Source organism: Aspergillus multicolor, assembly GCF_047715735.1.
Source record: "Aspergillus multicolor strain CBS 133.54 unplaced genomic scaffold BDW74scaffold_2, whole genome shotgun sequence".
In the NCBI taxonomy this organism is placed as follows: Eukaryota; Fungi; Ascomycota; class Eurotiomycetes; order Eurotiales; family Aspergillaceae; genus Aspergillus; species Aspergillus multicolor.
This window is the reverse complement of record NW_027395953.1, coordinates 449,416-463,023: the sequence shown is the minus strand read 5'-3', so window position 1 is coordinate 463,023 and position 13,608 is coordinate 449,416. Positions and strand designations below refer to the sequence as shown.

The 13,608-nt window shown below is 51.1% G+C and overlaps 2 protein-coding genes across 2 annotated transcripts; both read left to right on the top strand.

Annotated features, from left to right (window-relative positions):
* The first annotated feature begins 251 nt into the window (after nt 1-251).
* BDW74DRAFT_43330 (putative lipin Smp2) lies at nt 252-3,360 on the top strand. Its single transcript, XM_073732778.1, has 5 exons — nt 252-758; nt 815-885; nt 937-1,201; nt 1,254-2,139; nt 2,186-3,360. The coding sequence occupies exons 1-5, from the start codon at nt 650-652 to the stop codon at nt 3,063-3,065; spliced, it is 2,211 nt and encodes a 736-aa protein (XP_073588481.1). The 5' UTR covers nt 252-649; the 3' UTR covers nt 3,066-3,360.
* A 542-nt stretch (nt 3,361-3,902) lies between these two features.
* BDW74DRAFT_143666 (uncharacterized protein) lies at nt 3,903-7,919 on the top strand. The gene is made up of 3 exons (XM_073722899.1): nt 3,903-4,483; nt 4,597-5,673; nt 5,729-7,919. Exons 1-3 carry the CDS (start codon nt 4,033-4,035, stop codon nt 7,396-7,398), a joined length of 3,198 nt encoding a protein of 1,065 aa, XP_073588480.1. The 5' UTR covers nt 3,903-4,032; the 3' UTR covers nt 7,399-7,919.
* The last annotated feature ends 5,689 nt before the right edge of the window (nt 7,920-13,608 follow it).

The window sequence follows — 13,608 nt, the reverse complement described above, 5'->3', positions numbered from 1 at the left end:
ACCACGGCAGGGTCTTCGCAACTCCGGAAGGCTCGATAAATTGAGGCGCGGAGTGGCAGTGGGGAGATCATGTGATGCACAGTTGACTCAGCTGGAGCTAGCCACGTATGGCTAGTGATCGAAAGAAGCTTTTACCACAAGAGGCTAGGTTAACCAGGTCATGCGACAGGGCTGATGCTGAATCAAGTCTAGTGTTAGAGCTAAAATAGTGCAGCACAATTTCACTGCTATCTCATGCTGATGTAACCAATTGTGCCTCCGGATGAGCCCAGCTGATTGCATGTTGGGCTGTTGAGAGCTGCATCCACCTCTCAACGATCGCCTGTCAACCTTCTCAAGTCTCCTCCTCGGCTATCGCGGCCTTTAATCCGTCTGTTGCCGACCTCAGTCCATCCATTCAACCTGCCTTTGTGCTTAAATGAGCGGCGGTCACAGGGCCGACACTACTGGGATCTGAGACTTCTCATACCTCATCTTTCACTCATTCTCCACTCGGGCATGTCTCTCGGCTGTCACATGGGTTCGAAGTAGGCGGCAATCCTTGTGACTTTCCAACGTCTTCAGCTCCGTACCTTTCCGCCGTGTTCCTGGGGACTCAACTTATTGCAACTCTATACTCTGCGAGGGGAACTCGCTCTGAGAATTCGGGATGCAGTACGTTCGGAGTATCAGCGGCTCCGTCTCTAAGACCTGGAATTCTATCAATCCGGCCACCCTCAGCGGAGCCATTGATGTCATTGTCATCGAACAGGAAGATGGTATATATGCGCATTTGATTTTTTGCGATCGAATTTGCTAACTCCGCGGCCTGTAGGAACGCTTGCGTGCTCACCTTTCCACGTCCGATTCGGCAAGTTCTCTTTGCTCCGGCCATACGAGAAGAAGGTATTAGGGGCCGGGACACTTCCAAGATAGCTGGTGGCTAATTCTGTCAAGGTGGAATTCAAAGTCAATGGCGTCAAACAAGATTATGCGATGAAACTGGGCGAGGGAGGGGAGGCGTTCTTTGTCTTTTCTACAACGGATGAAATACCGGCATCGATGCAGACGTCGCCTCTAATATCGCCAATATCGAGCCCGAAAATGCGCAGCGAGGAAAACCTGTCCTCACTTCAGGAACCAGAATACTTGGACTTAGATCAATCTAAAGGAGCGAACCATCCGCTGGTCTCTAGAACCGCCCGGGCGACTAGCGACTTGGGTACAATGACCTGCGATCCCAGAACATGGGCTTATATGCTGATTTGTGACAGGACTGGTTACACCGGTATCTCAATCCGATGACGGTAGTCCAAAAAGACCCGCCCGAGGCTCATTCGGAGCTGATGGGAAATTGGATCGGGCACTTTCTGATGGCATCCTACCTGCTGGCGGCCACTCCCGCAGCAACAGTGCGGGTGACTATACTTTTCAGCTCCAGCGATCCGAATCAGCCGGTTCAGTCGACCCTGATCACCTTGAACGGTCCCAAAGTCCACCTCTGGTGTCCCTGAAAGAGGCTGCAACACGGGCGATGACCTTGTCTCAGAAGCTATCCGCATCAAATATTCCTTCGCGTGTAACTGACAATGGTGACCTCATGCTGGACATGACGGGCTATAAGAGTAATGAGGAGGACGCTCTCCGAGCAGAAGTCGTTGCACGAAAAATCCTTGCAGAGGAACTGGAAGGAAATTACGACATTGGGGCACTAATCGGGGCGGATGAGCATGGAAACCTCTGGATATACAGTAGCGAAGAGGCCAAGGCGGCGGCCGATCGCCGCGCCACACTCAACGCCATGCGGCCCAGCTCCGCCATGAGTGAGAACGCGGTTTCTGATCCCGGCTATCATAGCGACAGCGAGAACTCTCTTCGCGACCCTTCGTTTGCGATGCGGCACCACCGTGCGAAATCTGACGTTCAACCGGGATTTCCTACACCGCCGCAATCGCCTCCTCATACTATGCCAGCTGAACCTGTCCGAAATTATGCGAAGACTTTAAGACTTACAAGCGATCAGCTCAAGGCACTGAAGCTGAAGCCTGGCATCAATGACATGTCCTTCAGCGTAAATAAAGCCACATGCACAGCCAACATGTATTTATGGAGCGGAGACACCCCAATTGTCATCTCAGATATTGATGGAACCATCACAAAGTCAGTTCCTCTGAGATTCTTTGTTTTCTACCACTAACCGCAGCAGGTCGGATGCTCTGGGCCATGTTTTGAACATGATCGGCCGCGATTGGACTCACGCTGGCGTGGCCAAGCTGTATACTGATATTGTAAATAACGGGTACAATATCATGTACCTCACTAGCCGATCGGTCGGCCAGGCAGATACGACTCGGTCGTATATCTATGGCGTCAACCAAGACGGATATAAACTTCCGAAAGGGCCCACTATCATGAGCCCGGACCGGACAATGGCGGCTCTCCGAAGAGAAATCTATCTGAGGAAACCTGAGGTATTTAAGATGGCGTGCCTGCGGGATATCCTGGGCCTTTTTAATGGAAAGGAAAATCCTTTCTATGCAGGCTTCGGCAACAGGCTTACAGATGCGCTCAGCTACCGCTCTGTGAACATCCCGTCCAGCAGGATATTTACCATCAACTCAAACGCCGAGGTTCAACTGGACCTCCTGAGTCTGAACAAGTATAGGAGTAGCTACGTTTCCATGCGTGAGCTGGTGGATCACTTCTTTCCTCCAGTCAGCTTGCTGGTCCAAGCTGGTGGTGAAGAATATACTGACTTCACATATTGGAGGGACGTTCCACGTGACCTTGACGATATTTCAACAACGGATAGCGAAGATGAAAGCCAGGCGGATGAAGAGAATGAGGTGGAAGATGAGTACGAGGATGAGCTGAGCGACGAAGGCAGCGAAGTTGTTGAGGAGGATATCGCTGAGGATGGCCTTGGGGCTAGCTTCATCTCTCAGGCTACAGATCCGTACAAGGAAGCCGAGACACACAGCGTCGCTTCAGGCGACGAAGAGGATCTTGAGGAAGAAGAGGAATATGAAGCACCCATCGTCTCAATCTATGGGAAGGATTCAACTCCGTCCACACCTCGTAGGTGAAAACCGAGGATGAGATATTCGACATATGTGACGATATCGACGCTTTCCTAGATGAAAGTTTGTTAGACTATTGCATTGACGAGGCTTGCATTTGGCAAGCCGCATAATGGCGTCGACGGTTGCTTGCATATCAGCGTGGATTATTTTTACGACAGCTGTACTTTGAATAGAGCAATAATTCGGTAATAATAGATCAACTGGAGCTGCTCTGTTGGCTCTACGGAATACTATTACTTTTTTGCAGACCGAAAGGAGGCTATTCCTGCTCAACCATCCAATGTGTCTGTATGCGTTGGCTGGGCCGCACAAGTTCGCTGACAGTTCGGGAGGTCTCCTGCCCCAATGCTCGAAATTGGTAGGTCATGACCAGATCACAACCACTGCTCTCTCACGTCTTAATCTCCTCACCTTTTCACCTCTTCGACTTCCCGTATTTACAAAAACATTGACAGATCCTTCAAACTTGATAACACTTCAAGATCACATAAACTGCTGGGTGAGAATCAATCGAGGATACGAGTGATTGCCCAGCAAACACCAAGCCTCGGCCGTTCATCGCTTTCTCCATTACCTTTCCTGTCTGCATGCGGCTTTCAGCTCTGGAAGGCTCACGGTTCCTTCCGCTATTCGCTGGAGAAATTCAATTCTAGTGGCTTCGGATTCGCCTGCAATATGCAGTAATTGCTGTCAGAAGCCAACTTTCCTTGGTCTAAGCACAACTCGACACAGCCACACTACGTGGCACGAGTCTGTACTTGATGGTGCTTCTACGCTTAAGCAAGGAGGGGAATAAAAAGCCAGTCGTGGGCCTGAAATATTTCCTGTCATTCTTGATCGTGGACCCGCTAAGAGTGAATTGATACCTAGACACGCGGCCTGGAATCTGAACTCCCTTGAGCTCCAAGACGATACCGAATGCGAATCTAGAGACAAGGAAAACCAGGTAGCACCATACCAGCCTCGTATTATGTGGCACCCACACCAAATACCTTCCATTTCCTCAGACAAGTCACCACGTCACCAGGCTACTGGTAACCTCTCCCCGGGATGGGCGGATACGGACCTGGAAAGAGCCGTGGCGATGAGAAACCACGATGTGACAAAACGGCTGCTCGAATGCGGCGGCATCGACGTCAACCACAGAAACCGCGATGGATATACCGCAGTAGAAACGGCCGTGATGAACAACGATCTTCCAGCAGTTCAACTCCTTCTCCAAAATGGCGGTACAATCAGTCCCAGGCTGCGGTCGATTTTGTCGGGAAAATGGCGCACCTGGTACCGACAAACCTTGCAGGCACTCAGCCTCACAGCTTTCAGCCCTAGGCGGTCTTCATATTCGCCGGCAAATAATGGCCTGGATGGCGAGCGCCTAGCTAAGTCCCTACAGGTCAATGTGGAGCTTGGCCAGTATCTCCGTGACTACATGGCTGCGGACTCGCAGATCGATACTCAGGGAGAAGAGGCTCCAATTTGAACGAAGAGCAGGATCGCAAGGAAGAGGCGGAGCTATCATCAAATGCCAAAAAAGCATTCAGACTGCTGAAGATCGTGGGTAAACAGTCCCAAGCACGAGACATTGGGGATCAGCTGCTGGAGGCAGTATCGAAAAGTCAGTATACTATGGTGGAGCTCCTAGTTAATGAGGAAGTTGACCTGGATGTTGCCGTCGGATTAGATGGATGGGCTCCATTGCACGAGGCAGTATCAAGGAGTGACAAGCGAATGGTTAAGCTTCTGCTTAACGGTGGTGCAAACATCAGTTTCAGAGCAAAGAACGATGCTACAGCTTTGGACCTGGCCCTCTTCCAAAGAGACGAACATATGACGCAGATTCTCCTTAATCATGGCGCGGATGTCAATGCGAAAGCATCGGATGGAATGACAGTCTTAGAAAAGGCTGTCAGAAAAAGTAGTCCAATTATTGTTGGGCTCCTTGTCCAACACGGTGCCAATGTGAACGCAAAGGGGAAACATGGCTTTACAGCTTTGGAGGTTGCCGTCATTCTCGGACAATTTGAGACTGGCGAGGTTCTCATTGCCAACGGTGCCGATGTTAACGCTGCAAACGGGGCACCTCTTAGAGACGCCACATGGCGGAGGGATTTAGCAATGGCCAGGCTCCTTCTCGACAAGGGCGCTGACGCTGATGCTCAGGGGCGGAAGGGTCATTTAGCACTGGGAACCGCCGTCTCTAACGGTGATCAGGAACTGGCCTTGCTGCTCTTGTCAAAGGGCGCCGACATTGGGAAACCCGGCAAGTCTGGGAAATCTGCGGCGGAAGTAGCCATAGCCAGGGGCGACATAGACATGCAGCATCTGCTCGAAAGTGGGAATCTGAATTCGGATAAGATGGTCGACCTTCATTCAACATCCGTGTCAAAATGCTGCATCAAAGGCGTCACCTGTACCTGGGAAATCCCGACAGTGCTTCGCGGCAAAAGTGAACGAGGTAAAGCCATAGCGGGGGCTCTTGCCCTCACTTCAGGTACGGAGCAGATTGAGGCACGACAATGCGAAGAGTATCTGAGGGCGAAGTATGGAGATCAGGGTATTACATGCCTACGGGCCATCATGGCCGCATTGGATAGCTCAGATGGGACTCTCTGTGAGTTAAGTTTGCATGACCATAAGCTTTCAGAGTCGCCACTTATGCCTGATAGACTCGGACGATATTAGCATCATTGCGAAAGAGACCGAGATTGTGTTACTGAATGCAAGAGATAACAGCATGGTTGACGCTCTGTTCTGGATGTGCCTGGCATTTCGAAATCCGATTGAAGGGTCTGTGGCAGTTTCTTCTGGATATCTGGATTGCGGGAGGGAGAAGCAGTTCGTGCTCAGACCTCTGTCGAAAGCACCCAGACTAGACAGCAGTTGTTGGCACTCATTGTTCAACTCGGCTGTCATTGCTATCAGTCCCGGTTCCGACATGCCGAAGAGACACTGGCTGGAGGTTGACTTTCAAACCATGGTGCGCCTGGCAGCAGTTGAATACACCGTCAGAGCCGGGGAGGGCCTCGTGCTTTTGGGATACTCTACTGCCCTCATTCCCATTGAGCTGCAGGACAACGTCACTATCTTATGGCACCTTGAAATATGCTCCCACGACGAACAGTTCAAGATTACCGAATTGGAAGCTACCCAGAAGAACTGGCTCCGGACCCTCGATCCCCAGTTCTTCAGCGGAAAGCGAGCGAGGATTGGATGGTACTCCGAGGTAGTTACGCTCCTAGGCACCAATAGACTGCCACCAACAGTGAGCTGGTCTGACGCGAGGAGCAAGCCTACTACTTGGCGTTGGCGTGGTGCAAACCTGCAGTTTGTCGCCCAGTGCTCAGGGCCTCTCCAAATCGGCGCTCAGGCCGGGGCCACCTTTGAGCTTGTCACCAACTCTGTCCGCTACAACCCAGCGTCGAACTACCTGAACCTGTTGAACAACGCAGCAAAGCAACAGGTCATCCTCTACGATACAAAGACCCAGCGAGCATGGATGGTCTCCCTCGCCAGCGTCATTCTACACATGGTGGTCATTTATCAAACTCGCCTTGATTTCACACCACTAATACCGTACGCTCAGGTCCAATCAGACGGAGCCCAGGCTAGTCTCGATGCCCTTCGATCCAATGGGAGTCTAGTTGTGGAAGAGGAAGCCGACGACCGTATGACAGTCAGGGAGCTGATAATGGGCTTCTCCTCCAACTTTGCCAAAATGCCGCTTCAAGCGCCCAGCGCTCGTGAAATCTATGGCTATGAATTTATGGACATTGTTCACAGTTCGCCGATGAGCGAGCTGAAGCGCATGGCAATCAGGAAGGAAACCGCACCCTGGACTGACCTACTCGCCTATATCCCCTGCCTGTTCTGCTCCGACCTCGGTGATGCCATTCTCGGATTGCGATCAACAAACTGTGCGGCGCCCTGCAATGCATTGGCTACTGGCCGAAACTACCTGGCCACCACGATTCGTTGCATCGGGTGTCTCGCTAGCAAGGCCGGGGATTACGGTAACTCTAGCAGCCGCGCTTTCCCCGGTGGTTGGGTCTGGAACATGTCCGGAAACCCCTTTGACTACTGTGGCCATAATCTGGACGGTGCCGAGGACTGCTGGGCTGAGAGTCTCTTTCTGCAGAATATATGTCGCAAAAGACTACCTGAGAGCCAGAGCTGCCGTCAAGTCCCCAGAGATGGGGCCATCGTCTTTGGCCGGGCAAGAAGTGAAAGAAGAAATGGGCTTAGACGCGGGTATACGGCGTTCCAGCCGCAGAACTTATCGGTGTCCGGGGGGTTGGTTCCTGGTGACTATCTTTCGTGGCTGTGGAGGCGCACCTGACTTCATGTATGATTTACTCGTTCTTTATCTTTGTATATTCAGGGAGCAAAAATTGTCTTTCTTCTTCATGAAGTCTTTCTGCGTGCGCGTTTTTCCTGATTCACGACCATGGACTTACCCTCACTAATCTAAAAACTTGACAAGTTGGGTCTTGAATTCTTTGGCATTATAACCTCATGCAGGTATTATTAGACCTGACTTTGCGCAAGATCCTACACTTAGGGCTTGCCTTCAAAAGAGATTATTGATGGAGGTGGCTTAGTATCCATATAGCCACTATGGCACCCATTTTGAACAAAAACATCTGTCCTTCAACTCCAATTTAATCTTGCATTATCGCCCTTTGAAATGACTGGCTCATCCAACTCACCTTCATAATGCTCCAACACTAGCTAACAGCATTTTCTATGAGAAGGAGCAACACGTGACCGCCCTTCAATGAACGCGGGCCCGGGGAGAGACACTTCTTACCTTCTTACCATTCATTCTTCCTAGACACCTCGCAGGTTAGTGCTTATTAGGATACCATGACGGTTGATGTTTCTCTCCTATAATCAATGTATCAAGTTCTAAGCACGTCCGTTTTCTAACACATCCAGAACCAGAACATAACTTTGCTTCGTAGCCCCGGGAACACCGCAAGAGCCCCCGACCATGGCCGCCGACCTGCTGCAGGCGGCCCTCGACAGCGACGAAGCCACAGTGCGACGCCTCCTTCAAGACGGCGCGGACGCGCACGCGAGGAACACACACCGAGAAATCGCACTTATCGTTGCCGCTAAGAAAGGACACCGAGACATCGTGCGGCTATTGCTGGAAAACGGAGCCGACCTGGATGCGTCTGACGAAACTGGGACCACGCCGCTACATTGGGCAGTCAAGCAGTGGCATAATCAGGTGGTGCGGCTGTTATTCAAGCATGGCGTGGATATAGAGATGATGGATATCATGGGGACGCACTCCTCTTCACACAACAGCAACTCTGGGTAATGCACGACTTGCACAGTTGTTGCTCGGCCGTGGGGTGAATGTTGACGCTATTGATGATCTGGGAATTACCCCTCTAGCCCTGGCGAAGATTGGCGGACATGAGGCCGTCATTGAGATTCTCTGCAAGAAGGGTAGGGATGAAAGTGTTACCAAGACCGCGACAAGCCTCTCAACCACAGTTTTGTAGGAACATATACATGACGTGACTGGCGTTGCTTTCCCCCCTGATGGCTGTCAGCTGGCTAGTGCGTCTCTTGACGGTACCTTAAGAATTCCAGACCAGCATGGCAGGATTGAGAGTTTAGTGTTTTCACCCAACGGCCGATTTATTGCCTGGGCGACAGACAGGGATAGGGACGCAATTGTTATCACCAACGGTACCAGTGGAATACGTGACCGGGTTCTGGAGCAAAATGGAGGTTCGGGTATCCAAGTGACCTTCTCTTCGGACAGCAAACTACTCGCCTGCAAAGTGGGAAATTCTATGGCCTTCTGGGAAACGAGGGCTGGAGCCTGGCGAGAGTGCTGCGTGAGGACTTTCTTGCCTATAGGTTCGCAGCCGTTTCCAGGTTCGCACTTTCTCCAACTGGCTCTCTAGTGGCGTGTTCGCATCGCCATGGAGCAGCGCACAAGATGCTACTTTGCAATTCCGTGACCGGTGAGCTTGTTTCGGTACTGGACGCGGTAGGAGATCAGCAGTTTCATGACATGGCATTCTCTCCGGATGGACGAGTACTGGCTGTTGGGGCAAATGAGGGCGTGGTCTTGTGGAACTTATCAGAAGAGGTGGCCATGGGACGGCGCAGCGAGACCTAATCAGCTGAGGCCTCGAGGAGTTTACTTGTCGATGAATGTGGCTTAGCGATATCGGTACTGAAGGCGATTGCCTAGGATTTAAAGTCTATCTTCGAGCTCATGGGGCTGAACAGGCCGAGGTGGGATTAACCGTACCCCAACACTGTGCGGTTATCCTGTCTAACTGGATTTAGGACGGACCATTGGGGTATAGTATCGGCGTGCTTTTCTCGAAAATGATGACGAACATCGAAATCCTCTACCAGCTCTCGAATGGAACCTCGCTTATAGTCAAGGCCGAATTACCCAGATCTTCCGTTGTGGTAACTCCAAGAGCTCTAGGATCAGTCAATCTGTCCAACGCATAGATGGTATAGTGTAAACTGCCAGGATCATGACGAAACAGTTACACAAACAAGCATTACCCCTTGCCTAACCAAATACGATGTCTCTGCCTCACTGCAGACCGCGCCCTGCGGCACTAGCTCTCTTGAGCGCCTGTTTACATACGATATATAGGGCTGATGGACTAGATCGACGGTAGCAGGACTAGGGCTACTAGACTAGGCAAGTAGGCAACCCTCCAGGTTTAATGTATCAAAGGAAAATTCTTAAGCAGGCAATGCTGATATATTCAGGGCTAGTGCTAATATTGATGGTGTGTCGGGTTGAACTTGCCCAGGCTCAGTTAATCTACTGGATTGCAGTGCGCGCATCAGCCAAGATCAATCCTTTCAGGTTGGCAGGCTCGGTTTCAGCTAACAAGCGCGAAGTGACATAATTCAGGTTTTAGGTTTCTTAAGGTTAGCTCTGACCCTTGACTCATATAAGAACCTCAGCTCCCTCATTGCTGATCGGATCTTTCCATTAGTGTCTACCTTGATGTATAACGGCGACGAATCTTTATAGCCCCGCTGCAGTTCCTATGTGCCTCGCGGTTGGAGCTCTACCAATGGGTGAGTCTTTGATCAATACGCATTATCAGGTCCAAAATCCTAATACCCAGAATCTTTATACGTATTCCCGCCCAAGAATGCCATACCCCGGGCCCCTTGGGCGCTGCCATGCAACTCAGCTCTCCAGAACTGTCACGTGTATTTGGGCCCTGCTCAACAATCATCGGAGATATTGGCATTACGCCAGGGTTCTCCCGGAGCGTCGTCCTAAGCGGTGTATGTTAGAGCAGTAAAAGTGGGCTATCAGAGGCAGATAACGAGGCTGAGTTTGCCCATGGTCCAGTTCATGCAAGAGCTCTAAATTTATTCGCCATTTAAGGCGAGTGGGATTGATATAAGGGCCTTGAAAACGAGCGACGGGGGCCTCGTCCTGGGACGAGTTTAAGGAAAAAAGTCTCAAACATACAGGTCTGGCGTCTTCCAAACGTTGGTATGTCATGGTTCTGTTGCTCAGCTCTGATCAACACAGTCTCTCGTTCCCGTCGTTGCAGACCGCGTGGCTTGCTTCCATCTCTGGTCCGAGAGCTAGAGAAGGGCCTTCTGGATGAAGTTGAGACGTACGAGGCGAATCTCAAATGGGTCTCTTGATGGGAGTGGGATACGGCCGCTCCAAAGGTTTATGCGGCGTATACAACGGTGATGGAAACAAATCTCTTTGATTCACTATGAAGGCTAGACGTCTCTGAACGAACTTAAGGCTAAGGGGGACTTTTACTATACAGCATATTCAGACTTACCTGACATGGTCCAGCACATCCATGACTATAGTTACCTAGGACAATTGTCGTGATTGGCCAAAGTCTACGGCAGATCAGAGTGCGAGGTTCTGGTTTCGTCAGTACCCCAGAGGGACATCTGGATCTTCGGCTGCCAGGTGCTCTTTCCCTTTCCAGTGCTGATGTGGATGAACGCATGCTCTTGCTGTCACTGCAAGCCATCATTCAAACTCCGCCTCAGCCTTCTGCAGCCTTCTGCAGCATTTTAGCAGTCTTCGTATGGTAGGGTAGTACAGAAAATATCGACAAACAGTGGTAGCCAGCCATCTTCGACATGCAGCGTCTCAGCCTTGCGCCATTCCTGCCGGCTGAACCCCGCTTCCCACCCTCTCTAGGTATCTACCACCCACGGTCGCAGAGTCAAGAGCAGTCTTTTATCGATCTTTACTGACACCGATATCAACTATGGCTGAAGCTCCTCAATGGTAGATTGGCCCCCGGTCTTCGTCTCACTACGAGCAACACCATCGTTCGAATTTGCAACAGGTAAAACGCAATGTCCGACTGGTCACGGGGCAGACATCTTGCCGACTGCGCCCGCAGCTTCAGCCTCGCAGCTTGGCCAGCCGGCTCACCTATATCATCCTCTCGTCGTCCGACTGACGCGGCGCTCGTCTCTATATTCCATCTCACCTGAAACAATACAAACCGAATATCTGGCGCGATGGCAAGTGCTGTAGCCAAGGTTGCGCGTTTGAAGCCAGAGATCCGCCTGGGTCAAGCGATCTCGGAGTTCCAAGCTGATCTTTCTCCATCACAGAAAGCTGCTTTGCGCACCCAGCAGACTGCTGGAACGCCACCGACGATTCGCGATGTGATGCAACTTACGGCAGAGATTAACCGGGCTACGGACACCGGCGTCCAATGTTACGGACCACGACTTACGAATGTTCTTCAGGCCGTGCAGGAATTCGCTGCGCTTGGTGATGTTGTTCTGGGTGGCACGCAGAATCTTCTTGCTTGTGGAGTATGGGGCCTTGTGCGCATGACGTTCCTCGTAAGTGTCAATTTGTTAATTAAGTGACGGGCGATCGCTGAACACGATTTCTCAGTCCGCCGTCAAATATTCGACATACCTCGAGCGGCTATCAATGATGCTTATGGCTGCTGGTCGGTCTGCGCCACGCTATCAAATCATGGGCGCGCTATACCCCAAGTCCGAGCGGCTGAGGTCTTGCATGCTGGAATACTTCACTGTTATTGTGCACCTCTGCCGCCATGCGATGCAATTAAGTCAGAGTTCGGCCCTTGGTCAGTGGGTATCAACTCTCACCGATTCGAGACTGGATAACTTTCACGCAGACTTGGATCTTTGGGCCACGATGATCAAGGAAGAAATGAACCTGCTGATGGCGCAACAGGCGTCGGACGACATCCTTGAGAATACTTGGTTCAGAGCTCGAGTTTCTCGCCATTTCGAGTCCCAGTCGCACGCGAAGAGGCTTAGGTTGAGACAGCGTGTACTGGACGCGTGCTCAACGCTTGATGTTGTCAGCAGTTGGAAGCGAATCCGCAAATTGGGGCACGCAACAATCCAGAACAGCTCAATTACTTACAAAACGTGGTTGAAGCAGGGCGTATCCAACACACTGGTCTGCATAGGGACGTTGGGGTCGGGCAAAACCGTTCTCCTTGCCAACATTGTGGACGACCTCAATCTCCAGGCATCACAGAAATCGACAATCTCGTATTTTTTTTGCCAGCATGATATGAAAACCAGCCTGACAGCACGCACGGTCATTGGCGCCCTCGCGCGGCAGCTGTTGCATACTCAGCCGGACTTGGATCATGCCAGTGACATCTTGCAAGGAGGGACCGGCAACCTAGACATTGATTCAATCGTGACGCTAATTCTTCGAATCATCCCTCCAACTTGCAAAGCTTATTTTGTTATCGACGGCCTAATGCAATGTCATGTCGATGAGCGGAAGATTATTATCGATACACTGCGATTGATACAGAGCAAGATCTCTTTGTCCTTGTGCGTTTCTTTGAGACCGGAACCATCTGAATCGATCGACGAGCTGAGGGATTTGTTCGCATTGTCAACATTTAATATGCCAAGCGATAACCCGGACATTGAGGAATATATTGATGCGACACTTGAAAACTTTGTAAAGGCAGGCACCCTGGTCGTTCAGGACCCCTTTTTGATTCTTGAGATCAAGGACTATCTTTCGCAAAGAGCCCAGGGAATGTTTCTCTGGGTGACGCTTCAGTTAAAAGCACTGTGCTTTGAACGCACAGACGCGAATATCCGGAAAGCCTTCGCAGACATCCCCGACGACCTCTCTGGTATATATCAACATATCCTTATTAAGTCCCGCGCTGCGAGCGCGGAGTATCAACGGAGGATCCTTGAGCTTGCCGTGGCTGCATGCCGTCCTCTTACCCTAGGGGAGATGAGAGAAGCCCTGAGTGTAACTCCCAATTGCCTCACCTGGGAACCTCAGAGGCTTTTGAATAACATCAATGCGACCTTGGCATGCTGTGGTGGCTTGCTCAGAATCGACGAGGAGGATTATAGTGTTCGCATAGTCCACCACAGCGTGAAGACCTTCCTCAAAGACTCCAATACAGTAGAGGGGTTTGACTTGCATGAGGCAAATTGCCGGATGGCGAAGATAATTCTCACGTATCTGAATTATGCGACTTTCTCAAGACAAGTGTCTACTCTCAAGGCACCGCGGGTT

Excerpts from the sequence above, each read along its gene's own strand:
- BDW74DRAFT_143666 (XM_073722899.1), top strand. The coding sequence starts at position 4,033 with ATGTGGCACCCACACCAAATACCTTCCATTTCCTCAGACAAGTCACCA. Across the intron at positions 4,484-4,596 it reads GGAGCTTGGCCAGTATCTCC|CATTCAGACTGCTGAAGATC; the intron begins GTGACTACATGG and ends ATGCCAAAAAAG. Across the intron at positions 5,674-5,728 it reads TAGCTCAGATGGGACTCTCT|ACTCGGACGATATTAGCATC; the intron begins GTGAGTTAAGTT and ends TATGCCTGATAG.
- BDW74DRAFT_43330 (XM_073732778.1), top strand. The coding sequence starts at position 650 with ATGCAGTACGTTCGGAGTATCAGCGGCTCCGTCTCTAAGACCTGGAAT. Across the intron at positions 759-814 it reads TGTCATCGAACAGGAAGATG|GAACGCTTGCGTGCTCACCT; the intron begins GTATATATGCGC and ends CGCGGCCTGTAG. Across the intron at positions 1,202-1,253 it reads CCGGGCGACTAGCGACTTGG|GACTGGTTACACCGGTATCT; the intron begins GTACAATGACCT and ends GATTTGTGACAG.